Source organism: Sceloporus undulatus, chromosome 1, assembly GCF_019175285.1.
Source record: "Sceloporus undulatus isolate JIND9_A2432 ecotype Alabama chromosome 1, SceUnd_v1.1, whole genome shotgun sequence".
Lineage (NCBI taxonomy): Eukaryota > Metazoa > Chordata > Lepidosauria > Squamata > Phrynosomatidae > Sceloporus > Sceloporus undulatus.
In genome coordinates, this window is record NC_056522.1 from 265,720,650 (window position 1) to 265,746,028 (window position 25,379).

At 42.9% G+C, this 25,379-nt stretch overlaps 1 protein-coding gene across 4 annotated transcripts in view; it reads left to right on the top strand.

Annotated features, from left to right (window-relative positions):
* The window catches only part of AP2A2 (adaptor related protein complex 2 subunit alpha 2), an 88,897-nt gene extending 67,636 nt beyond the window's left edge, over positions 1-21,261 (top strand). For 2 of the 4 annotated variants that reach the window (XM_042441351.1, XM_042442210.1), the window contains 9 exons: positions 7,305-7,468; positions 11,269-11,349; positions 12,978-13,060; positions 14,429-14,518; positions 15,610-15,733; positions 15,960-16,076; positions 17,640-17,709; positions 19,157-19,291; positions 20,221-21,261. In XM_042441351.1, the coding sequence (XP_042297285.1) occupies positions 7,305-7,468; positions 11,269-11,349; positions 12,978-13,060; positions 14,429-14,518; positions 15,610-15,733; positions 15,960-16,076; positions 17,640-17,709; positions 19,157-19,291; positions 20,221-20,298 (942 nt within the window). In that variant the 3' untranslated portion in view covers positions 20,299-21,261. The remainder of the gene's footprint in view (positions 1-7,304; positions 7,469-11,268; positions 11,350-12,977; positions 13,061-14,428; positions 14,519-15,609; positions 15,734-15,959; positions 16,077-17,639; positions 17,710-19,156; positions 19,292-20,220) is intronic. The other 2 variants (XM_042443023.1, XM_042443822.1) reach the window with 1 other exon arrangement.
* The last annotated feature ends 4,118 nt before the right edge of the window (positions 21,262-25,379 follow it).

Sequence of the window (25,379 nt, forward strand, 5' to 3'; positions counted from 1 at the left end):
GCCGCGCTAAGCAGCTCAGGGAACTTCGCTAGCGTTACTGCTTATCTTCTTATTGGAATCTCGGCTTGACCTTCGGACTTTCACTTGACCATTCTTTGGACTCTCACTAATCGGCTTCACTTTCTTCTGACCTCACGGCTTGACCTACGGACCGGTAACAGACTTGTTACCATGGCCTCATTCAAGCAGTGCACTAAGTGCGGGGTTAAAATCCCCAGGGCCGATGGCCATGAGAGATGTGTCCTCTGCCTGGGGGAGTCCCACATTCCGGGCAACTGCCCCCACTGTAAGGCGATGTCTGCCCAGGCCCTCAAAAATAGGGACTGGACACTCAAGGCCGCGCTCTACGAAAAGGTCTTGAGCCAGCCTGGCGCTTCTGGGGATGCGGATGCCCCCAAAGCCCCCAAGAGAAAAGGGGACAAACATGTGGACAAGAAGCGGGCTCGCTCGTCATCACCACCCGCTAAGAGCCGTTGCAAGGGTCCCCCGAGCACGGTCTCACTGCCTCCGCCTGAGTCGAGGCCGGTGCCATCCACATCTCCGGTCACCGAGTCGGCGAAGACCCCGACTCCTGTACCGATTGTCTCCCGGGTGGTGCCTCTCGAGCCCAGGATCTTGCTTGCTAGCCATCTGTCTGCACCGGCGGACGCCCTGCAGATTGTGGACGTGGACTCCGAGTCTGAAGGGGAGCTCCATGACTCTGATGCCCCCTTGTCTCCTCAGAGGATCAGAACCCGCTCTCCTTCCCCTGAGGCAAGGCCACAAGTCCCACCACGGCATAGAGAGCGTCCTCGCTCCCCCCCAAGGAAGGATCGAGCCGCATTGGGAGCTGAGGCGGACGCTGCCTTGGGATCAAGCCGTCCGAACTCCACAGAGCGTGACCAAGACTTGTTCGACGCCTTCCCGGACCTGGTTGTCATGGCCAGCCAAGATGAGCTCTCGGAGGATGAGGAGGAGGATGAGCCTCCTCCAGAGCAAGGGCTGATTGAGGCTACGCCAGGTGTTAGTTCTGCTCTGCCAGGCCCCAGCTGTGCTCCCCCAGTCCCAGAGCAGGAGGTCCTACCAGGTCCTAGTGCTGAGGAAAGGCCTTTTATGGTGCCACAGCCTAGTGGTGATTCAGGAGACGAGGCATGCCTGCAAGTACCTTCTTATCAGGAGAGAAGGGCCGAGAGTGCTTGCAGGCGCAGATCCAGGAGGATTGCAGAAAGACAGTTAGCAAACCAGCCTCAGATGGCTCGAGGGAGAGCTTCCCTGATTTAAGTGGAAGAGAGGCTTGAGTTTGTTGCTAGAGTTTATTGCATGAGCCCTTGGTGTGATTGCTGTCGCTCTAGCTCCAGACATCTTGTTACCTTACTTCCTTGCTACCTTGACCTCGGACCGGACCTTTGTTATCTCTTGGCTATTGTGACCTCGGACTGTTTTGACCACGCTGCTTTCTGGCTTCCTGACTTCGGCTCGTCTTTCGGCACGCTTGACTTTCTGCAACCCCGACACCGGCTTGTTTCCACGGCTTGCTCTTTGACTGCTTCTCCACAAGGTTTGTTTTGCCTACACGTGTTGGTTGCAGGCATTGGTTATCAGCATAAGTCAGAGATTGCTGGCAGCAATCCCGGACATAGGTATTTGACCATCGTACAGGTCAGTACCTAATCCCCGTGGACCCGTCCCGCTTGCGACGTAACATATGGGGCCACTCACGGGACCATCACCAGACTGGTGCTTTCCACGGACTGGACGATTTGGGCGCCACCGACCCTTCACCCAGAAGGCATAGCAGATCACCCTCAAGGTCCAGGTCTAGGTCCCCGCGCTCAGCATCTCCACTCTCTGAGGAAGATGATGCTCCGTTTGTCCCAGAGGGACCGGCAGTCCCATCGCCCACGGACGACGTTAGGTCTTTCGCTGATAGGGTTATCCGGATGGCAGATGCCCTGAAGCTAGAAGTAGCCCATCCAGAGGATGATGCCCTTGATCCTGTGGAAAGGAGGATCCACGGTTCCGCACCAGCTCCACCGGCCTTAGCATATCTACCGTCATTGGAGAAGATTGCTAAGCATTCATGGGACGCACCAGCCACCATCCCGTCCACGTCCCGCAGGATCGAGAACCTCTATCGGGTCACTCCTTCTGCTCCATCTTGGCTCTCCAACCACCCTAAGCTGAACTCTGCGATAGTGGAAGGAGCCCAGTCCACCTTTGCTCCAAAGTCCTCGTCTTCTCTGATTGACAAGGACAGTAAAAAGCTGGACGGATTGGCCAAGAAGTTTTATGCCTCAGCGGCCCTGGATTTAAAGGTGGCCAACTACGCGGCCTGTATGGGAGCTTACGTACAGTACCTCGTGGAAAAGATGGACCCTACTATCACCGACCTGCCAGATGACAGAAGGCGCATGATGTCCGCACTCAGGAATGAGATCCACCTGATAGGCGGACAGCAGATCATCTCCGCCAGACACTCGACGGACTGTGCGTCGAAGATCCTTTCTGGCTCCATAGCCCTCCTGCGCTACGCATGGCTGCGATCTTCGGATCTCACCCCGCAAGCCAAGGCAGCGATAGAGGACATGCCCTTCGACAACTCGGGCTTGTTCCACCGCGACACAGACGAGAAGCTCAGCTTCCGTTATAGGATGAAGACCGTGGCCAGAAAGCACGGTATGTCATCCACTGCACCCAAGGCCTCACGCCAGAGGTACCCTAGTCAGCGCCCTTGGCAGCCAGGTGGCCAGTACCGCTTCCAGCCCCAAGATCGTCCCTATCATCATGACACTCAGCCTCAAGGCCGGTCCTCTCGGTCGCCTGCCTTACCAGCTGACAAGCGCCAGTCTTCCCAACCCACATTCCAGCAGGGTTACAGGAAGAAAGATGGCAGAGGAAAGAAAAGATTCTGATGTGTCCCCGCGCACCTCGTCACCCCCAACAGATTGAGCCCCTTCTTTAACACCTGGGCCGCCATTACTACGGACTCTTGGGCACTTAACATCGTCCATAGGGGCTATGCCCTAGAGTTCTCTGAGCTCCCACCAACTGGAGCCTTTATTTCAACTGTCCCCTCGGACACCCTTCTTGACGAAGTGCACACTCTTCTAGACAAAGGCGCTATTGAACCCGTGTCCCCCTGTGAGTTCAAGCGCTGCTTCTTTTCCAGGTACTTCACCGTACCGAAGAAAGACTCTGGCCTTAGACCCATAATGGATCTTCGAGCCCTCAATACCTTTATTGTTTGCAAGAAATTTAGGATGGTAACCCTTGCTTCTATCTTACCACTCCTACAGGAAGGCCACTGGTTCGTGACTCTAGACTTAAAAGATGCCTACTTTCACATAGGGATCCGGCACGACCACCGCAGGTTCCTCGCCTTTGCCGTCGGGCTCCAGGCATACCAGTACAAGGTCCTTCCCTTCGGCCTTTCCACAGCGCCAAGAGTCTTCACCAAGTGCATGGCACCCGTGGTGGCATACCTGCGTCAAAAGGGAATCACGGTCTTCCCATACTTAGACGACTGGCTCTTCGCAGCGTCCTCCAAAGACACATTGCTCGAACACCTCAAGTCTACCCTGTCGCTCCTTCAAGCATTGGGACTACAGGTCAACTTCGACAAGTCCAACCTGATTCCCACCAAACGCATCGACTTCATTGGAACCACACTGGACTCTGTGTCAATGAAGGCATACCTTCCAGAGGCAAGGTTTCAGGCCCTCCGCTCGTCACTGCAGCCGTGCCTGCGTCAGAGACGTCTGCAGGCCCGTGTGGTACAAGTTGCCATGGGACACCTGGCCTCTACCACCTTCGTCACACCGTGGGCCAGACTAAGGCTCAGGCCCCTGCAATCATGGTTCCTATCCGTGTTCGACCCTGTCCGAGACACGCCTACCAAACTGCTCACCATCCCGAGGACCGTACAGAAGTCCCTTCGATGGTGGCTCCAGCCCGACAACGTCTGCGGGGGAATGTCATTCTTACCCCCGCAATCGGACCTCTCTCTGACTACGGACGCCTCCCTGCAGGGATGGGGCGCCCACACTCTGGACCTCACAATAAAGGACAAGTGGTCACCGGCGGAAGCCACTCTCCACATCAACGTCTTAGAGATGCTGGCTGTGGAAAAGGCACTCAGAGCCTTCCAGACGGTCCTCGCAGACAAGGTGGTGCTTCTTCTCACCGACAACACCACGGTCATGTACTACCTCAACAAGCAAGGGGGTACAAAGTCGAGGACCTTGTTGGCAGTCACCATCCGTATCTGGGAGTGGTGCATACAGCACAAGATCCTACTGCAGTGCATCCATCTGCCAGGCGACCAGAACGACCTTGCAGATCAACTCAGCAGGTCATCTTCCACTTGCCACGAATGGAGGCTGCATCCAGAAGTGGTGACCCAACTTTTCGATCGCTGGGGACCCCGTCTCTTGGACTTGTTTGCCTCCCGGCTAAACTCCCACGTACCAAGGTTTTGCTCACGGTACGGAGAGCCCGGGTCGGAAGGGGATGCCTTCCAAATCAAGTGGACTCAAGGCCTCCTGTATGCCTTTCCTCCATTTCCTCTGATCACACGGGTGATCTCGAAGATGTTGTCAGACCACACAGACACAATTTTGATAACTCCGTGGTGGCCCAGACAGCCGTGGTTCGCCCCTCTCCTACAGCGAGCACAGGACCATCTCCGATTGGAACACCGGCCCGACCTGCTTTCGCTACACGACGGGCAAGTCCACCATCCCGAGATGCAGTCTCTCCCATTGGTGGCATGGAGGATTCGGTCCTGAACACGCTTCCATCCGGTGTTCGGGATATCATCAAAGCAGCACAGAGACCATCTACACAAAGGTCCTATGCCTACAAATGGGATAAGTTCCTTGCCTTCCTACAGACAAAGGACATTCCACCATCCCGTGTCTCCATCCCAGTCGTCCTGGACTTTCTTATGTCACTGGCAGAATCGGGTCTCTCCTTGAGTTCTATCAAGTGTTACCTTTCTGCCATCTCGTCCCATTATTTGTTCTGAGGCAAACTTTCTCTGTTTGGGGACCCTCTCATAAAGAGGTTCCTTAAGGGATTCAACAATCTGCATCCACCGGTTGCAGATCCTTCACCTCAGTGGAGTCTAGACACCGTCCTGGCACAGCTGGTGTCTAAACGGTTTGAGCCCTTAGCTACCACGGACCTGAGACACCTGACTTGGAAAACAGCCTTCCTGGTAGCTATCACATCAGCCCGCCGGGCTGGTGAACTGTGTGTCCTGAGGGTGGACCAACCCTTCCTCCGTTTCCATAAGGACAAGGTGGTGCTCCGTACGGACATCACTTTCTTGCCAAAGGTGGTGTCTGCCTTTCACATCAACCAGGACATTGTTTTACCGACTCTGGCTCCTAATCCGACCACAGACTCTGAGCGTCAGCTCCATGCCCTGGATGTCCGCAGGGCGCTGGCGTTCTATCTGGACAGGACATCTGCTTCCAGGCGTTCGGAGAGACTTTTTGTGTGCTACTCCGAAGCCAAGAAGGGGCTGCCGGTGTCACCACAGAGGTTCTCCAAGTGGGTGGCCAGCACCATCCACCTCTGCTACGAACTGGCTGGAAAGCCTCCACCAGGTCGAGTTAGAGCCCATGCAACTAGGGCGGTAGCTGCATCCTCAGCCTTTTTGACGGGGATTCCCCTCGAGGATGTGTGCAAGGCAGCTGTCTGGTCCCAGCCACTGACATTCATTAGACATTACAGGATGGACTCAAGGGCCAGGCATGATGCAGCCTTTGGGAGGGCAGTGTTACTCTCTGCCATGCACTAAACCTGTTACACTGTTAATAAATAACACAGTTGTTTGGTTTACATACTTTATTGATTATGTCATTTGTTGTTATTGACACTCCCTCCTCCACTGACTACAGCTCGCTAGTCTAAACCCATTTGTGTGATTCGCAGAGACCACGAAGAAGAAGAACTGCTTGCTCACCTGTAACTGTGTTTCTTCGAGTGGTCATCTGCGAATTCACACAAACCCGCCCATCCATCCCCTCAGTGTCTGCTCATTTGACAACGCTTGTTGCCACGCTGATTAGCGGCTCATTCGGAACTGAAGAGGAGCGGGCCACCAGGGGCCTTATATATGGGTGGGCGGGGCTACCGCTAAAAAGTTGCAGAAAGATACATTACTTTCTGCCTGGAGATTCTACAAGTTTCCGAGGATTGCTGCGCAGGCGCAGAATAAACCCATTTGTGTGAATTCGCAGATGACCACTCGAAGAAACACAGTTACAGGTGAGCAACCTGTTCATCTTCCAATAACTTGGTTTGTGGTGTGCGGAGAGTGGCTGCTTCGATTTTTAAATATGCCCCCCTCTCAAATATCAGTTTGTTTCAGTATTTTTGTAAATCTCTTGTGGGATCATGTTTATGCCTGACATGTGATATATGTGTGTGTGTGTGTGTGTGTGTGTGTATATATATATGTGTAAAAAAATTAAGATTAAGTAATGTCTGTTTTGACAACTATTTTACATTAGGTCTTCACATTGCTTTGTATTGTTTAGAAGAGATTTCTGTAATAACTTTCTTATTTTTCCCTGCTATGTTTGCATGAACATGTTTATTTGATAGGGTTTATATTTATAAAATGCTTGGAGGGAGGTTCATTAAGGAAAATGTAAGCTTTCAGCATTCTTAATTTTCACTATAAAGTCGGTTTTCTTTAAGAAAATTTCTTATTTTAGATTTAAAGTAATTTTTTAATGGATGTTGGTTATTTTTACAATTACACTTGCTACAGATGAATGTGCATGCATACAGACGCACACACTATCTACAGTCTTCCACATTGTGGATTTTACATGGAATTGAAGTGACATATGATCAGCCATTTCAACAGTATTTCCATCTTCAGACTGCTCTCTGCAATAATTGCTTCTCTGTAGTTTTATTTTTCTCTGCTGTTTGTGTTTCTTGTGTTGTCTTGAACTAGACTGTATCATAATTGACTACTTTCAGTAGTTTGCAAGCATTTTTAGAAGCCAGTTTTAGGTTGGAATGTTAATATCATTTCAAAAACCAAGGTGCCAAACACATGCTGTTCTAGTGAATGAATTTATACTTGCACAGGGACTTTGCTTGGTTTGCATCTTATTAACGTTGTAAAATATTTATAGGGTTTTTTTTCTGGACTATGTGGCCATGTTCTAGAAGAGTTTATTCTTAACGTTTTGCCTAGAACATGGCCACATAGTCTGAAAAATCCACAAAATACTATGGGTGCTGGCCATGAAAGCCTTTGACTTCACATTATAATATTGATGTTTTTGTGTGTTCTACAGTCAACTCCATCTCCTTCAGCAGACCTTTTAGGTCTCGGTGCAGCTCCAGTTACAAATTCAGTTCCACCCCCAACATCTAGTGGTAGCTTGTTGGTTGATGTGTTTTCAGATACTTCTGCAACTCCTGCATCTCTTGCTCCTAGTTCCGAAGACAACTTCGCAAGGTACACCAGGACGTCTAAATATACTAAATAAAATCATAATATATAATTTGTTTTATTTATATACCATTATGCCAAAGATCATAGTGAACAGCAAGTAAACTAATTAGCAAGTAAGCTAATTTGCCCCCAACAGTCTGGGTACTCATTTTAGCGACCTCGGAAGGATGCAAGCCTGAGTCGAGCTTGGGCCCTTTTGCTGGTCTTGAACTCGCAACCTTGTGGTTTTGAGTGAATGGCTGCAGTACAGGCATTTAACCACTGCGCCACCAGGGCTCCTTATAAGTTATATTTGGGGCAATTGTGTCTTCATCCCTTCCATCATCCCCCTTTTCTTAGCCACTACCTGGTATAATTTCTGCACATTTCACTGAAGGAGCAAAAAGTGTCATTTTAAATGTCATTTAGTTGACTGTTCCCTATAGCAGGACTGGTCTCTCACTGTTTTTTGAAAGAGGCCTCCATAGTAGTCTGGGCACTAGAATGTCATTTGCCAGTCCTGCATAATAAGGACAGTACCATCTGGCTGTGGCTCTAGCTTCCTAATTAAAGAGTATGTGCATTCAACCATAACTCCATATACCTATTGTTATTTTATGTATTACATTCATGTCATATATGAAATTCTGCATCAGGGATGTGGAGTATCTTCCTTATATGAGGAGCCAGTTTGGCATCACAGTTTGAGCATTGGACTATGATTCTGGAGACCAGTGTTCAACTCCTGCGTTGGTCATGAAAACCCACCTTGGACAAGTAACACTGTCAGCCTCAGAGGATGCCAGTGGCAAATGTCCTCTGTAGTAACTTGCCAAGAAAATCCTTAGGGTCGCCATAAATCAGAAACGTCTTGAAGGCATCCAGCAGCAGCAATCTTCCTTAAACAAAGAAGACATTTCTCTCTGTGACTGAAACTGCAACTGAGTCTGTCATATAGGTCTATAAAACAGATGAAATAGCCTGGAGGGCCCAACCTGTATCACCAGGCATTTAGTTGACTACCTTGGCCTTACGAAAGTTTATGTACAAAAATGAAACTAATAATATGGAGTGTTACCTGAGTAGAAGATACTCATGCACATGGTTGGGATGTGGAGAAACAGAAATAGAAAAGAAATAGAAAAGGAACAACAATTGATGATGGTCTTAACAATGGTTGCTTAATAAATGGTAGCTTAGCAAGGTGAGAAAGACATTCTAGCATTGATGAACACATAAACACTCAATCATGCTACAGCCCACTGCAAAAAAAATTTCCATAAGACTTTGTAGAATAAATCACTTAGATCCACTCCAGTTTGGATGCTGATGTTGATACAGTTCCAGTGGATGTAGCCTTAGCTCCTGCTTGCCCAGTGTTATTGAATACTTTTTAATTTGAGCAGTCTGAGGATAGGATCCTTTGTATGGTGAGAGCCACTACATGTGTGTTAGACTGTTTCCCTTCATGACCTTCCAAACAGGCCAGAGGGGGACTTGCTGAATGGATGAAGGAAGTAGTCAGTGCCTCCTTACAGCAAAACAGAGTTCCAATTTGCCTAAAGGAAGTATTTGTGAGACCTTTGTTGAAAAGCCCTTTCCTGAATCCCTCTGTAATGGATAATTATAGGCCAGTGTCCAACTTACCATTTTTGTGCGAGGTATTGGACCATGTGATGGCATCCCAGCACTAGAGATTTCTAGGTGAAATGGATTATCAGTAGATCCATCTCAGTCTGGTTTTAGGCCTTGCTATGAGATACAATCAGCTTTGATCATCTTGGTGGATGACCTACCTAGGGAACTGGACAAGTGGGAGTGTGTCCTTGTTGGTTCTGCTGGAGCTCTCAGTGGCTTAACCCCATCAATCATAGTATCCTTGTGGGCCACCTCACTGGGATGAGACTTGGAGACATTGTTTTACAGTGGCTCCCTTCATTCATGGAGCAGCAAATCCAATGGTAGTGCTGGGTAACTCCTGTTGGATTGTCTGGCTGTTGACTCTCAGTGCTTTGTTTTGCCCCCCCCTCCCCCAATGCTATTTAACACATACATGAAACTGCTGGGAGAGGTCATTTGGAGTTTTGGAGTATGGAAATGTCACCAAACTCTACTACTCTTCACCCGATTCCAAGGAGGCTGTCCTAGTCCTAGGCCAGTGTCTGTAATGAGTAGTGGAATGAATGAGGACAAACAAATTGAAACTTAATCCAGACAAGACAGAGGTGCTCTTGGTTAGTAATAAAACAGACCAGGGAATAAATGTGTTAGATGGAGTTAAACTGCCCTGCAATTTGGAGGTAATACTGGACTCAGCTTTGAATCCAAATGCTCAGATTTCTGTAGTGCCCAGGAGAACTTTTGTGCATTTAAAGATTGTGTGCCAACTCTGCCCATTTCTTGAGATGTCAGGTCTGGCCACAATGGTACATGCCTTATCTACATCTCGATTGGACTTACTGTAATCCACTCTACTTGAGGCTGCCTTCAAAGAGTGTTCAGAAACTTCAGCTGGTCCAAAGAGGTGCAACAAGATTGTTAACTGGGGCAGGTTATAGAGATAATATTACACCAAAGTGCTGGTTATGACCTATAAGACCAGTATGACTCAGGTCCAGACTGTCTGGCAGACTGGCTATCTGCCTGTATTAGCCGGCCCGGGCTCTGAGACCATCAGGAGAGGCTCATCTCTCAATCCCACCACCATCACAAGCAGAGTTGGTATGGATGCAATAGAGGGCCTACTCTGGACTGCCCTTTCCCCTCCTTGCTGTCCTTCAAGACTTAAACCTTTTTATTCAGACAGGTTTTTATAACAGAAAATTACTGTAAATAGTTTAATTCTATTTTAATGTTCACTTTTTGTATGTTTTTAATTGCATTGTTCTTTTAAATTGCTTTGAGTCCCAGTTTTGTGTTTAAAAAGTGGGATATAAACAAATATGATGGTTATCCTCATCGCTTATATGTGATGAAAGGCCACAAGGCTTCTTATCTTTTTTCCCCATGTTACTTGTCTTTTAGGCTTCATTTTATTTTTAAAAAACTTATTAGTTTTTAAGGTATTAGTGTGCAGCTTATCCAATTGACTGACATACAGATGTTATTATTTGAAGGTGCCAGATACATGGAAGAGCTATGGAAGCTAGATCTCAAACTCTTGGTCAGAACCAAGCTTTCTTAGAAAAATAGCCAAGGGAAATCCTGTTTAGCTTTTCATACTAAACACAACATGCCATTCCCTTCTTTTTACTAAGTAATGGCATCCCCTTTCTGTGATGTTTCCTGAGGAACTGGGAGGTTTTGTAGAATATTACTTAATTTATTTACAGACTTGCACTTTTATTATAGGTGCATGTAAAGTTTTTTAAAATGAAACATTTCTTTGAATTATATACTCAAGGTAAGTATAAATATTTGAAAGACAGCCATATCCATTTAAAACTTTAGCCATGATTCAGTTAAATACTGTAGTGTTGAAACACACTCACAATATGTGAACCTTAAAGAACTGGCCTATTTAATACAAGTACATAACACCTATATCCAAAATCCACCAACAAGGAATTGAAATCATGAAAGGAGATCTCTCACAACTGTGACCTCAACTTCTTTGTTTTCTGAATTTTGGGAGGGTATTGTGAATGGTGGTGGGTGGGAGATGAAAAATAAGTTCTGCATATATTTTCTCATAATTTACATCTGAAAAGTCTTTGTTTAATTGAATAAGAGGAGGGGTTTTACCCCTAGATTTTCTGCTAACAACTCCTTACTCACTCTCTCTCTGTGCTGCTTCCTTCTTTCCTTCTGCTGCTTACATTTAGTCCTGACCTGGTTTCAAGTGAGCAGGTAGTTTCTGAGGAGCCAGTTGATGCTGTGCATGATGCTGATGAACCTTTTCACAAGTAAGCAATACTAAAACCTTGCAGGAGTCAGCAGCTGCTACAGCTTTTCCTTTTTAAAAAAACCTCACAGCATCTCAAATGATTTATAAGGTCAGAGTAAACAGTATCTGTATCAGAGCAGGCATGACATACAGTAGTCTACACTAAACAACTGACCATATGTTGGATACTTTCATTCAGGAAAGCCAATGTGTGTAACTAAAAGATGGAAAAATAACTGAGGAGCAAACCAGTGTTTACAATGTGGTTGAAGATGATGGAAATTGCTTCTAAGATATGCTTATTTGTGAAGGCTACATGGAAGGTTTTGTAAGAGGAGGAAGAGGAAGTCAGTGGAATCCATTGGAATGGACTCATGGATTTCAAGGGGTTGATGCTTACACAGATTACTATGGAACTAGTGGCCATTTTGAAATTCACTGCTGAGTTCAGTCATCATAGAATGCAAGTTTTCAGTGTTTAGATATTGCTGCTCTCAAAACTGAATGCTAATTCACACTGGCCTATATATCACTTGACTGCATACAAATATGAAGACATCCAAATGCAGTTATTTTCAGTGCTGTTTTCACTTCACCCAACCAAGCTTTTAAGAAACCAGATGATGTAAATGTGTGTGAGAATCCATTATGTTAAAATGGTTATGCAGTATTCTGGAATTGTGGTCTGCCTCTTTCAGAAATGTTGCATTGTTGATGGATGTTTGGTAGAAGCTACTATGTGACCTTGGTTTTTACAAGGCATTCTGTTATATGCCTTTTCCCAAGAAAAATAGTAACCAAGAACTAAAAATATATCTGGTCACTTAATTATCCCTATCAACTGTTATTTATATAGCAAATTAAAATAAGTAGTATATACTGTTTGCTCTCAGAAGAGTTGTGTGAGCTAGGCCACCATGCATTTCCCCCCCAGAGATGGGAAATTGAAGCTGTCTGTTTTGGCCACAGTCAGTATTCTGACTTCTAATTCATACTGATTGTCACATTTAGTATTAACCATATTTAGTTTACCTATATTTGGATGTTCAGATATTTCTGCATCTTGCTCTAGACGATCACAATATGAACTGCACTGCACTCTGTCTTCTAAATATGTCTTTTGGTAGATGTCATTAAAATAGTGTGAAATAGTTCTTAAGCACAGTAATCACAGTGTGAGTCCCAATGTGCCAATAGGGTAAATACTCAAGGATAACAATATTTCATCTTAAACAAGTGACATGTCACTCAGATGTGGTTAATAAATATTGGGAAATACTTTATCATGTCTTGCATACTTAATAGTCATCATCAGTCCTTTTCTAATCAACTGCTGCTTTGAAAAATAAACCAGCTGCCCAACCCTCAGAAGATGCATGTAAGATGTGTTGTGTCATATTTTTCTAGCTTTACATTACTAAGGCAACTTTGAATAGTTAAGAAAAAAAAGCCTGTATTTTAAGGACCATCTGGCCTACATCTGTAGTCTGTCTTGGTTCTTTCTTTGTATTGATCCATTCCAGTATTCCTGGGTTTATGTGTGTCTGTATGCCTTCCTTTAGCCTGAGGTAGCATTGAGGAGTTTAATAACAAAATATAATGTGTGTAAACATAATTTCTTTAGTATGGCTACTCCTTTCTCTCTAGGTTCATTTGCAAAAATAATGGAGTCTTGTTTGAGAATCAGTTACTACAGATTGGTCTGAAATCTGAGTTTCGACAGAACTTGGGTAAGACCAACACAGGCTGTAATAACCCGTGTTCTACTATTAATTTCCTTAGGCTTGTTTGTAAGTAGAGTTTGGAGTGGGAGGCTTTGATCACTGAGGAAGGTGGAATTCTAAAGGATGTGTTCCATACTTGACAGAACTGATGCTCCTCTTGGCAGGGGATTTGAGGGAGGGGTTGTTAAGTTTTTGTTTTGTTTTTAGAGTTGCAGGCCCTGCTGGAACCCAGCTATTGCTCCCATTTTCCCTGCTGAGGCTTTCATGCCAGCTTTCTGCCATTAGCCCTCCTGTTGGTTTTCAACTCCAAGGGAGCTAACTTGCTAATCCGAATTGGTCATGTTGTATGTATATGTTACATTAGCATGCACATGACTAAGCTCACAAAGAACCAAGAGGGACAAATTATTCCACTTCTTCCTTGAAACAAATACCACTGAAGACATAGGCCAGTTACACACCCGGCACTTGGGACATCCGCAGGACGTCCCATTTTAAAAAAGGGGCGTCTCTTCTAGACATCCCTGGGTCTAATACGGACTCTGTACGTACAATATGGCGCCGGCCCTTCTACATGGCCGGCGCCATATTGACGTATCGGACGCTGAGCGTCCGAACGTCGCGCGGCGCTAATGACATCACGAATGCGCCCTTGGCGCTTCGTGACGTCATCAGTGCGCCGCGAAAAGAAGCTCCATTTTGGAGCTTCTTTTTTGCTCCGCGCAGGAGCCGCGTGGTGTGGCTGCTGCGGCTCTCGCGCGGAGCAAGCGGCGGCGGCGGCAGACCGCCTCAAAGCGGCAGTCTGTAACCCGCCATAAAGAGACAAAATGCACACAGAAATGTTTAACTCAGACTAGGAAGATTAGTTTTGCCTTATTTCCTTTTTGCAGGAAAAAGCAAAAGCAAAAAAGCAAAATATAATCTAATAAAATTGTTAACTTTGACCCCTTTTTCTCAGGATAATTCACTAATGGTATAGTGGTATATTGGTTTGAGCATTGAACTACAACTCTGGAGACCAGGGGTTGGTCATGGAAATGCACTTGATTACCTTGGCCAGTCATTCTCTCTTGGTCTCACAGGAAGGCTGAGTTAAGACCCCCTCTGAACAAATATTACCAAGAAAGCCCTATGATAGGTTTGCCTTAGGATTGCCATAAGTCAGAAATGATTTGAAGCCACACAGCACCATAGTTTCCATTAGTGTTAATATTTCTGTGGTTTCCACTGTTTCTTGAATTTATTTCTGGCACATGTTAAATATATAATTTAGTAAATGATACACTTGTGTAAAAATTAATGCCCCGCCCTTTATGAGGGGGCTGTGGTAGTAACTTGAGTCACTTGATAAAATTATTGTCTCTTTTTTTCCAGGTCGGATGTTCATATTTTATGGTAACAAAACATCAACACAGTTCATAAATTTTACTTCCACTCTGGTCTGTTCAGATGATCTCCAATCAAATATCCTTTTGCTGCTTAACTTTCCTAATAAGAGATATATATATTATTCTTGAGTATGAAAATAAACTTACAAGGACATTGGGAAAGAAGAAGAAATGGGAAGTTCTTGGGTCAAGGTGTTCTTTATGTGTCTGGAGTGAACACAGTGAAGAGAGATGTGCATCAGTATTCACAGTGAAAAGAAGACACACATCTTTTTTGGGGGGAGGGGTCCTGTGTTTGGCCTGCAGAAGGTCTGTTTCCCCTCTTTGTTGGGTATCTATTATACAGATAGTAGTCCTTGAGTTAGATCTTGAAAAAGAAAAAATTATTTATTCTTCAAGTCATAGCCTCCCTACTGATGTTTTCCCTTTGCAATTGCTAGGTTAGAGATGTATGAATTTTAGCCAAATTGGAAAAATTATATTTGAAATTGTCTATGGATATGTAGACCTAGATGCAATTGTTAGTTTCATCTTGAATCTGCTGAGTCAATGGAACAAACAGAAATATTCACCTATAATGTTTCCATTGATTCTACTCTGCCTGAGATTAGCAATTGGAATATAACAATATAAGAACAATATTATAACAATATAAGAAACCTCTTGCCCCACTGATATCATGGATCACTTGAAATATTCTGCCATGTGTGTGTTGAGAAAATACTTTGAGAGCAGCTGACAAGCACATATGTTAAATTATGTCAAGGCAAATCTAAATATGGAATTAATTGCATACACACAAGCAGGATGCATTTTTCCAATACATATAGCCATAAGGAAGCCTGAGGAGGATTGGGACCAACAGGGCAGCAGAGGTAGTATTTAACCTTTCCCCCTATGCTTCTTATGAAAAATGGTCCCCCACAAAAAGAAAGAGCAGCTCTGATGGGGGAAGGCCATTATACTTTTTGGCAGGGTCGTAGGAGATACAGGGAAGATTTAAACACTACCTCCATGGCCCTGTCAGTCTCTGTTTACACAACTCTACCATTAATCTTGCTTCTAATTTCTTCTTCTATAAGCTATACTTACTTCCATTATATAAGCAGACTAAAACATATACCACTATGCAACCTGCTGAAAAAGCTTGTTTCTTTAACCTGTCACGCCTGAATCTGCAAACAAAACCAGTTGATCCCACTGTGGAGGGAGGTGCTCAAGTTCAGCAGATAGTAAACATCGAATGCATATCAGACTTCATGGAAGCACCAGTCCTAAATATTCAGTTCAGGTACCACTCTTAATTTGATACTGTACTGTATGTGTTTGCATTTAAACAGGGTTATCTTTCTGGGGAAGTGAAAGCAAAAAGGAAGGGGGACTATAACTTTCAGACTTCGAATGGGTTCTGATTCAGTAATACTTCTGTCTAGATAGATTTAAAAAAAACAGAGAGAGATGCTATCTGGTAATGGCCAAAATGCCTTTCTTTTAAATAACTTACTTGTCATTTCCAGATATGGAGGAACATTGCAAAACATCTCTGTGAAGCTGCCCATCACACTGAACAAGTTTTTTCAGCCTACTGAAATGGCCTCTCAAGATTTTTTCCAAAGGTGGAAACAGCTGAGCAGGTAAGATGACTCAAATCTTTCATTACCTTTATTTGTACACACTGTGTGACTTTGTCTAGAGCAGGGATGGGAATCATGCAGCCCTCCAGATGTTGCTGAACTACAACTGCTAGCAGCCTAGCCATAGGTGAACAAAGCTGGGAGTTACAGTCACCATCATCAGGAAGTAGCACAATTCCCACCCCTGGTCTTGAGACTGCTTTTTATTTGAGTTTCCAGCAGGCATATCCAGACATAAATCTAATATTTGCAGTCATTCTGCTAGAAGATATTTAGTGCCTTTCACACAAATGTGCATCTCCAAATGATTCTTCAGGAAGAGGAGCAGTAAAGCCAACTATGAATACCGCTTATTTATTTAGATAGTTCAGTTCCATGTTACCTTATACAAATTTTTAAAATGGCATACAGAATTATCAAAATACTTCACAACAATGCAAAAACATATAATTGTTTGTGTTAATTGCCAGGAAGTCAATTGCTAACCCTATGAATGAGAGATATATGAGTGAGAGATGAAAGTCACTCTTTCAACAGCAGCTCTACTCAAGTTAGCAAACTCAGGGCTGTTGCTTCTTTGAGTCAGTCCACCCTGGATGCAGTCTTCCTATTTTCCTTCCACCTTGTCCTTTCTGATGAGTCTTGTCTTCTCATTGGTGTGTTCCAAGTGCAGTAGTTCCAGTTCAGTCATTTTGGCTTCTAGGGTGTGTTCAAGCTTGATTTGCTATAAGACCCATAAACCAATCCCTAAATTGACTAAAACAGTATATTTTTATACAATTAGGGTAAAAACATTAAATCACATCAGACCTTGGTAAAATAACAGGCTCTTGCATGTACGCTTGAAACTGAATTGAAAGAATTCAGTTACACATCTGTAGGCAGGAAATTCTATACTCTGTGCATTTGAATAGAAAAGACCCTACTTTACAACCCAACCAGTTATGCTGCTCAAATTGGTGGGATACATAGCATGGCTCCAAAACACAGTGAACAAGAAGAGTACTGTAGAAGAAGTTGGTTCTTCAGATATCCCACTGGAAAATGGTTCAGACTTTTTAATTTTTTAATCCCACATTTCAGGTTGCTTAGGGAAGCTTACTCGGAACCAAAGCAGCTCTTACAAAACTGTACTAATGTGATCAGCAAAGTAGGCTGGGTGGTGTGGGTCTCTCTCTCTCTCTCTCTCTCTCTGTGTGTGTGTGTGTGTGTGTGATGGTGGCAGAAAGCAGAATCAGTATTTGGTTAATTTGCCATTCAGTTGATTTATAAGAGAGAAATCCAGGCTCCCCCTTTAGAGCAAGTCCTGGGAACCCTTAGACCGCCAGATATTTTGGACTACAACACTTATGATTAAATGATGGCTGATGCTTTTTGGAGCTGAATTCCAAAACATCTGGGGGGTTGGACATTCCCTGTCTTGGTGGAAAAAGAAAGTGCTGCAAGTCTGGATTTGTACTTCTACACACATTGTATACTGCTGTTTCTATGTAAAATCTCTACTTACTCATCTTTCTCTGAATCATAAATGTTTACTGCTTCAACCTTGATGTTCCATTATAGTCCTCAGCAAGAAGTGCAGAACATTTTCAAAGCAAACCATCCAATGGATACAGAAATTACGAAGGCAAAGGTGGGTATGGTTTTTCTTTTCTTTTCTATTTTACTTAGCAGTTATATCCTACCCTCATGAGCATAGCAGTTAAGGTAACTACAGAATGTTTAGAAGAATCAGTATAAAGGTGACACAGGCCCCATACAGACAGGCCAAAATAAAGCTGCTTTGGGTCACTTTGGAGATAAGCTGTTTAAATAAATAATGTGTGTGTCCTAAGAGTCCGGAAGCCGCACCAAAGCCACAATCCAGTCCTTCTGGCCTCTTAAGATGTGTGTGTCATTTAAACAGCACACCACCAAAGTGACCCAAAGCAGCTTTATTTTTGCCTGTCTGTATGGGGTCGTAATCACATAAACTATGCCAGTACTAATATGGGGCCTAAAACCCCAAACTGAAGTTTTCAATACATTTTCAGGAGTTGGATGGTGAGTAGTAAAACAGGACAAAAGAACCAATAGCCTTTAGCTGGCTGCTAAATCTTTTAACTTTTGGATTGATGGTGGGGGAATTTATACTTACAATGGCTTGTAGCAAAATGTTCATCATCTTCTTCCCCCTGCTTCCTTTTAAAACTTATTTTGCTATTGCTTACCATATGCAAGTACTGTATATGTGAAAAGCCAACTCTGAGAGGTCTGGGGGAGCAACCTCCCCCTAGACGTTAGAGAGCCACACATATCCCCACATTGCATCCTGTTTTTATTTGTTTTGCTTTGTTTTAAGGTTCGGATTTAAAAATCTTCCTCATGCCCTGTAGAAGACATTGGGGCAATTTCACCGTGTTTTTGCTTCTGTTTCTTTTAGACCCTGAAAAGACCTTTTGTTGAAACCAGAAGTCCTTTTGATGGTTTTTTTTTTTTGGAGGGGGGGGTGCTCCATAAAATAGACCAGGGAGGCAAATACTTTTGGAATTATCCATCACAATCCCAAGAGGACAAATGGAAATTTCTAAATACAAAAATACTTTTGGGGGGGGGGGGGGTAATAGAGGCAGAATGCTGTAGCAAATATTCAGAGAAGGCTATGACAAAAACTCCTCTGACTAAAACGTGCCAAGACCTCCTATGGGGTGGTCACCATAGTTCGGAGTCAGCCTGAAGGCACATTACAACAAAACAACAATGGAACATCATTGGGGTGTTGGGAGGCATACTGAGGAGTCTGCACCTGGCCTATGGATCACACTTTGTTTACTCTTGCTGTAATGTGTGGAGCAGTGCCTCCCACAGACACCCTTTCACTGTAACTAGAGAAATCACCATAGGGACATATCTTGAGATAGTACAAAGACCTAGGAATAGTTGTGAGGAATAACATGGAGGTTATTTGCATATTTATGCTTATGTCTTTGGCATAGTGATCAAACCTATCACTAAGATTTTGTGTGTTCCATTATCTTCTTCCATCAGCGTTTTGTCATATGGTTTCCAGTTCAAATCTTATTTTGGCTCTCCTGTTACAGATCATTGGCTTTGGCACAGCTTTACTTGAAGATGTGGATCCCAACCCTGTTAATTTTGTGGGGGCAGGCATAATACACACAAAATCAATCCAGATTGGATGTTTGATGCGACTTGAGCCCAATCTACAGGCACAGGTAATATCTTCTTGTTTAATTAGCAAATGCTTAAGTATATGCAGTGTGAAAAATGCTACTCTTTGCCATCCCCCATTCTTCATGTTGTTTTATGCAAACCTCTTCTGTGGTTGTACCAGCTAATGTTGTAATAGAAACTTATCACAGAGATTAAGCTTTCTTGCAACAATAGATTAACATAGAATTACATTTCCAACTTCTTTGCTTTGTAGTTCTAAAAAACCTTGGAATGTTAGATTGGGATGTTAGTTTGATAATGTTAAATGTTGCAGACTGGAAAATTAATTGATTACCATATATAGTAATAATCAACATTGTTTAATTGAGTTCTGATTAATGAACTTATTGGTGAAGTTATCATTGTTGGGGAAGATCTTGGACGTGACAGAGATTGTTTTAAATACTGTTATACTACTACTGAATACTGAGTATTACTACTAAAACATAGTATTTTTCTCTCAAATCTCCACATTTGCTGTTATATCAGACTTGCAGACTGTTTTTGGGAGGAAGAAAAGTGGAATTAGATTGATTAAAAAAAATACCTAAATTTGGTACACTAAAAAACTGAACCACATCTTTAACATACTGTTTTTCCCTCCAAGTTAAAAAGTGAAAAACAGTTTCTTGAATTGCTTAAAAACAATTACCTTCTTTCTGCCTAACGTCTCTCTTAAGATTTGATCCTATTCTCCCATCAGCCTGTGTTCCAGCTTTTAAAAAACATTTAAAGGTAACAAATAAAAAGTTACGAAGAGGGCAGTGACCTGAAACAAGCACTGCAATGCTGCAGCCATGATGTGAATTTACATCCGTGGTGTAAGACATTGTTCACTTCTATCCAAATCTTAACCTGCATAAAGTGTGTTATTTTTGGAAACTCAACAGGTTTTATAGCAGCCCTTGAAAATTGTTCTATTGTCTTTCAGATGTACAGGTTAACATTACGAACAAGTAAAGAAACTGTATCCCGAAGGTTATGTGAACTTCTCTCTGAACAGTTCTGAACAGTTCATAATGCAAGACGATTCTCCAATATTATCATTGTCCTTGTCCCGCTCCAGAAACGTCTGGTACACCAGTGTCTGCGAAACTAACTCCCACCACATTCACATCCCTGCCTTAAATTGTCCCTTTTATGTGAAATAACTGTATCATAAACTCATGTAAGCACTGGGGGTGGGAATGGTTTTATATATCTGGTGGAAAGAGGCTGGCAGGTCTTGTGTGTTTCAATTTAACTGTGCTCCATACATTTTGGCAAAAGTTGTTTCCAACCCCTCCATTTTTAAAAACTTTTTTGATTGTTTCAGCACGTTTCAGTGAAATTCTGTTTAATGGAACTTGAAAGGGTCACATTGTTGTGCTGGTCTGCTAGTCAACATGGCTCAATTCCTCAGAAGGTATACAAGGGAAATCTTCAGAATGTTTGACAGACAGTCACTTTCACTACTCTTGTTTATTGTCACTCAAGTCCCTGTTTCTGAAGAAAACTATGAGCACTTGCTTTGTAAAGGACACTAAGAGGCACATGCACATATTATGATGCATATTTTAATATCCTCAAACTCCTTGCTTTAAAAGCTTTAAATTCCACCCTCCCTGCACCCAAGATCTGAACTACCAAAGAGTACTTAATTGTCTTGTCAAATGCTGAAGTGTGAAATTCAAGATGGGTTCTTGGGTTATTACGTGTTTCTCCAAAACTCTAGTTGATCTATCTAACCATCTGTTCACTTGGGTTGTAAATAATTAAAAAATCGAATTGAAACATTCTGACATGCCAATACTTTCCAAGGGAGCCTATGCATCTGTAATTCTCATTCACCCACTCCTCCCATTTTTTTTTTGTCACTAATGTGGGTTCCCCATTTATTACTTTCTTGTTCACATTGGCTAGCTTCAACTACGGAGACTCTAGCCTGTTCAATATGGAAATAAACTATATGGGCATCAGCAAGTGCAAAGGACCTGATTATTGTTAATGTCATTATTTGGAGCAACTGTCTTTATGTCACCAAATCACTTCTCGTCTTAGAAATTTACTGCTCTGTTTTAAGAAAGTCTAGTAATGGTGTGTTGCATTTGTTGCTTGGTCTGATGTCAGCATCTATACATATGTAATAGCAAGATGCCAATTTCTATAAGTAGAATTGTTCTTAACTGACATCAGCCATGTCTCTGAAGGGCTTCTAAGCAATAAGTGGCCACTATAATTATATATGCGGGGTGGGTGGGTATGCACAAATTAACTATATGAAAAACTGTATTGGGCTGATCATAAATTATTTTTTATATTTGAGTTAGCCATTTTTTAAAAAAGAAAAAAGAAGAAACAGATCAAGATCTCCTGTCCTGGCAGTCTGGAATTTTTTTTGTTTTCTTTAAAAAGGATATTGGGGTGAGATTGGGGCGTGGGGGGGGGGGGGGGGGGGTATTGTTGGTTTTGGCCAACGTCTCCAGTCAGATTTGATTTACTGATACACATCATGTTGCGCTACCTGGCACATAATGATAAAAGTAATACACTTAGGGTGCTTTTGCTAGATTTTTTCCTATCATGGAGGAAATTCTAGGAGCTACTATAGTTGTTCCCAGTGCTATTAAGAGTGAATTTAAAAAAAGAGCGAGAGATCTTCTGAAGCTTGTTTTGTCATATAGCATATGCTGTTAGGACGATTTGTCATCTTGCTTTTGAACATTGGTCTGTCCCTCTGGAAGCCTGGGTTTTTTTGTCCTCCTGTAATGTCACTTGACAATACTATTTCTGTGTGCTCTTCGCTGGTACATTTTTCTGTGTATGTAAAAAAACGTGATTTATTCATAAAGAAACATGGGGCTCTACATATATGGCTGAATGATTAACTGTAGATATGGGTAATTGTACTTTATGCAAAAGTCTTTGTTTCCAAAATGAGCCATATAGGCATTCTTTTGAGGAAAAGACACACAAAAAAATCTGTCTTTATTGGGATAAATGACTTGATCATCAAAGTTGTGTATCTTTCTCCATCTCAAAGTGAAGTAACAGTTTCTGTGGCTAAAGCAGTATTAGTAATCCAGGTACAGTATTTGTTAACATTAACATGTGAAAAATACCAGGATAAGAAGACAAAATATTTTGCACTTTTAGGCCTACACTCCAATATGTAATGTGTAGCCATTTCCCTTGTAAAAAAGAAGAAGAAGAAAAGAAAGAAACAAACTTATATGGTAGACTTCCATTATTATGACTGTTCAAATTTTTAAAATACATAAATCTAATCATGTTGTCTTTAATGAAAAAAAATAAAAGGCTAGAAGAGCAAAACATAAACCCTTTCCCCGACCCCATTATTGGCTGTAGAACTGTCATGATACTGTATCTTAATTTCACAGATAATCCCCTGTATAAGAATGTCTGAACATCATAGAAACATAGCAAGTGGTCCTTTACTAAGTCAGACTTTTGGTCCATTTAGTGTGGGACTGTCAACTCTGGCTGACAGTGATTCTGTGGGATTTCAGGCAGGATTCCTTTACTAAAACCTACTTGCGCGTCCCTGATACTCTCTGATCCAAGTCCAAACCAAGCTTGACCCTGCTTATATGTCTGAAATCAGATGGGATGATGTGTGTAATGGTAATGGTGGTCACAAAGGTCCATGAATTTTTTGATTTGCAATAAGAGTAATTTTCACTGTGATCAAAATCTTTTTTTTTAAATGGCTAGCTTATCTCTGAAGCTAACTTTCTGGTTCACATACTGTTTGGACAAACATCAGCAGTAAATCTGGTGTCAAAGCACTTTAGCTTGCAACCAGAACTTTCACATCTGCTCTTGCATAGTTGCCTTAAGAATATGGTCAAACCGCCTGGGTTTATGGCCAGCATTATTTCCTGCAGTACAAAATCTATAGCTGGTTAGTGGAAGAGTTATGACACTGAACTTTGCTTGCTTGGCTCTCAGTACATGCAAAAAAATATAAACCAAGATATCTTGCACAGAAATTTCCATAAGCAAGGACCAGCAGGGACTGGGGAAAGGAGCATTTTTCCAGAACATGAGAAGTTATGGCCACGAGACTGAGCTCCAAAGACTGAGGCAGCATTTATATAGAGCTAGTGGCTGCTAGCTCCTCCCCAACAAATCAATGATGCAACAAAAGCCCCATCCCTTGGACCATATGATCAGAGAACCAAAGAGAAACAGCTCCCTCCCCCCCCCCCCCAAAAAAAAACTTAAAACAGCCAAAGAATCAAGGCAGAGACTATTCTTCCTCATTCTTTTTACTCTATAAAAAAAGAGTTTGAAGCTAATGTGTGTGCACATGTGCAAGTGCACTAAAGAAAAATCTCAAGAGAAAGGCCAGTTCCAATGATATTGCCATCTCTGAATAGGATCCTCCACTTCTCTCTCCCCTCCCCTTTTTTTTCTGCCTTCTGCATATGCTCTAGGGTTAGTTTCAATATGGCACTGGGCTTTTGGCTCAAATTTGAGCAGGGTTTTTTTTTTTTTTTTGTTAAGCATGATATAGGCAGAAGAAGAGTGGATTTGCTGAATTTTTGTTACTGACAATCCTTAGTAGTCTCAAATTCATTTTCTGTTGTGTAGTTAAAGTGATGATGTTCTCAATCTTGAAGCAGTTTTTCCTTGAAATACATTCCTAACACCATTACTAAGAGAGTCAGACAGATTTCAGGGAAGTTTGTATGGTATAGGAGCTTCATAATAAGAAAGAAGCAGACAATTATGCAAGTGTGATTCCTCTGCCTCATATCTTGAAGACTGAAGATTCTTTGTTGTATACCGGTTGGTCTGTGTCTAGATAGATTTCCTGGATTTACTATTGTGGCCACCTGGACTCCCAAGGCTGCAAAGTCTTGTTTTAGCCAGTAGTCAAATCAACATCCATATCTCCACTAAGTACCTCTTCAGCATTCACTTATCAATAAATTATTGTAGGAGAATAGGTTGCAGCTTTATAACGAATGCTTATGTTTCTTGAGCAGGTTTAACAAAGGTAAGTTCATTTTCCTTAAGGGGACAGCTTACATAGACCTTCTACAGTCAAGACACATGTATCACAATACATACCAAGATTTTCACTTCTTTCAGAACTATGGCCTAGAGCAGTGATAGTGAACCTTTTAGAGGCTGAATGCCCAAACTGTAACCCCAAACCCCTTATTTATCGCAAAGTGCCGTGTCCCTCTGGCTTTCTAATAACAAACTCTGGCAAACTCTGTGCTGGGGTGACAGCACATATGCCCACAGAGAGGGCTCTGAGTGCCAGCTCTGGCACACGTGCCATAGGTTCGCCATCACTGGCCTAGAGTGATAACCCACCTTCTAGTGTGTATAAGTCTATTTCTACACCCTTTTTTTTGGGGGGGGGGTTATTAGTTAATCAAAATACTGCTTACAACTCTTAGGACATCAAGTTGTGAACTATTGCCTCATGTAACAGCAGCCAAGCGCTAGACCAGCTTTGCTATGAGCAAAATCTGATACCTTGCTGCCCAAAGGCCTTGGCTTTTATATCATTCCCAGCCTCTGTCTGATTAGAGACAGATTTCACTAGTTCTTGGTAATGCAAATAATTATCTTTCCTCCATTGGAATGTTTACAATGGTTTCCAAACTTTGAACCTCCAGATGTTTTGGACTTCAGGTCCCAGAATTCCTGACTGTTGGCCAAGCTGACTGGTGCTTCTAGGAGCTGAAGTCCAAAATACAAAGTCTGGGAATTTACTGGTTTCTGAGACCACTTTAGGAATCAATCAGCTGAGAGTGTCACTAGCTACTGTTTCCTTCCTACCAGCCTGCCATCAGTGGATTGCATGAAATTACATCACATACAGTTGGTCTTCCTTATCCAAAGATTCTTTATCTATGGATTCAGTCATCTGCAGCTTGAAAATATTTGTGTGTGTGTGTGATATTTCAAAAATCAACTCTTCATTTTGCCATTTTATATAAGTGGCACCATTTTACTGTGCCATTGTATTGCGCATCCACAGATTTTGTTATCCACGGGGGTCCTGGAATCAAAACACAAGAATATCAAAGGCCCACTGTATTAGTAATCTTTTGGTACAAATAAACC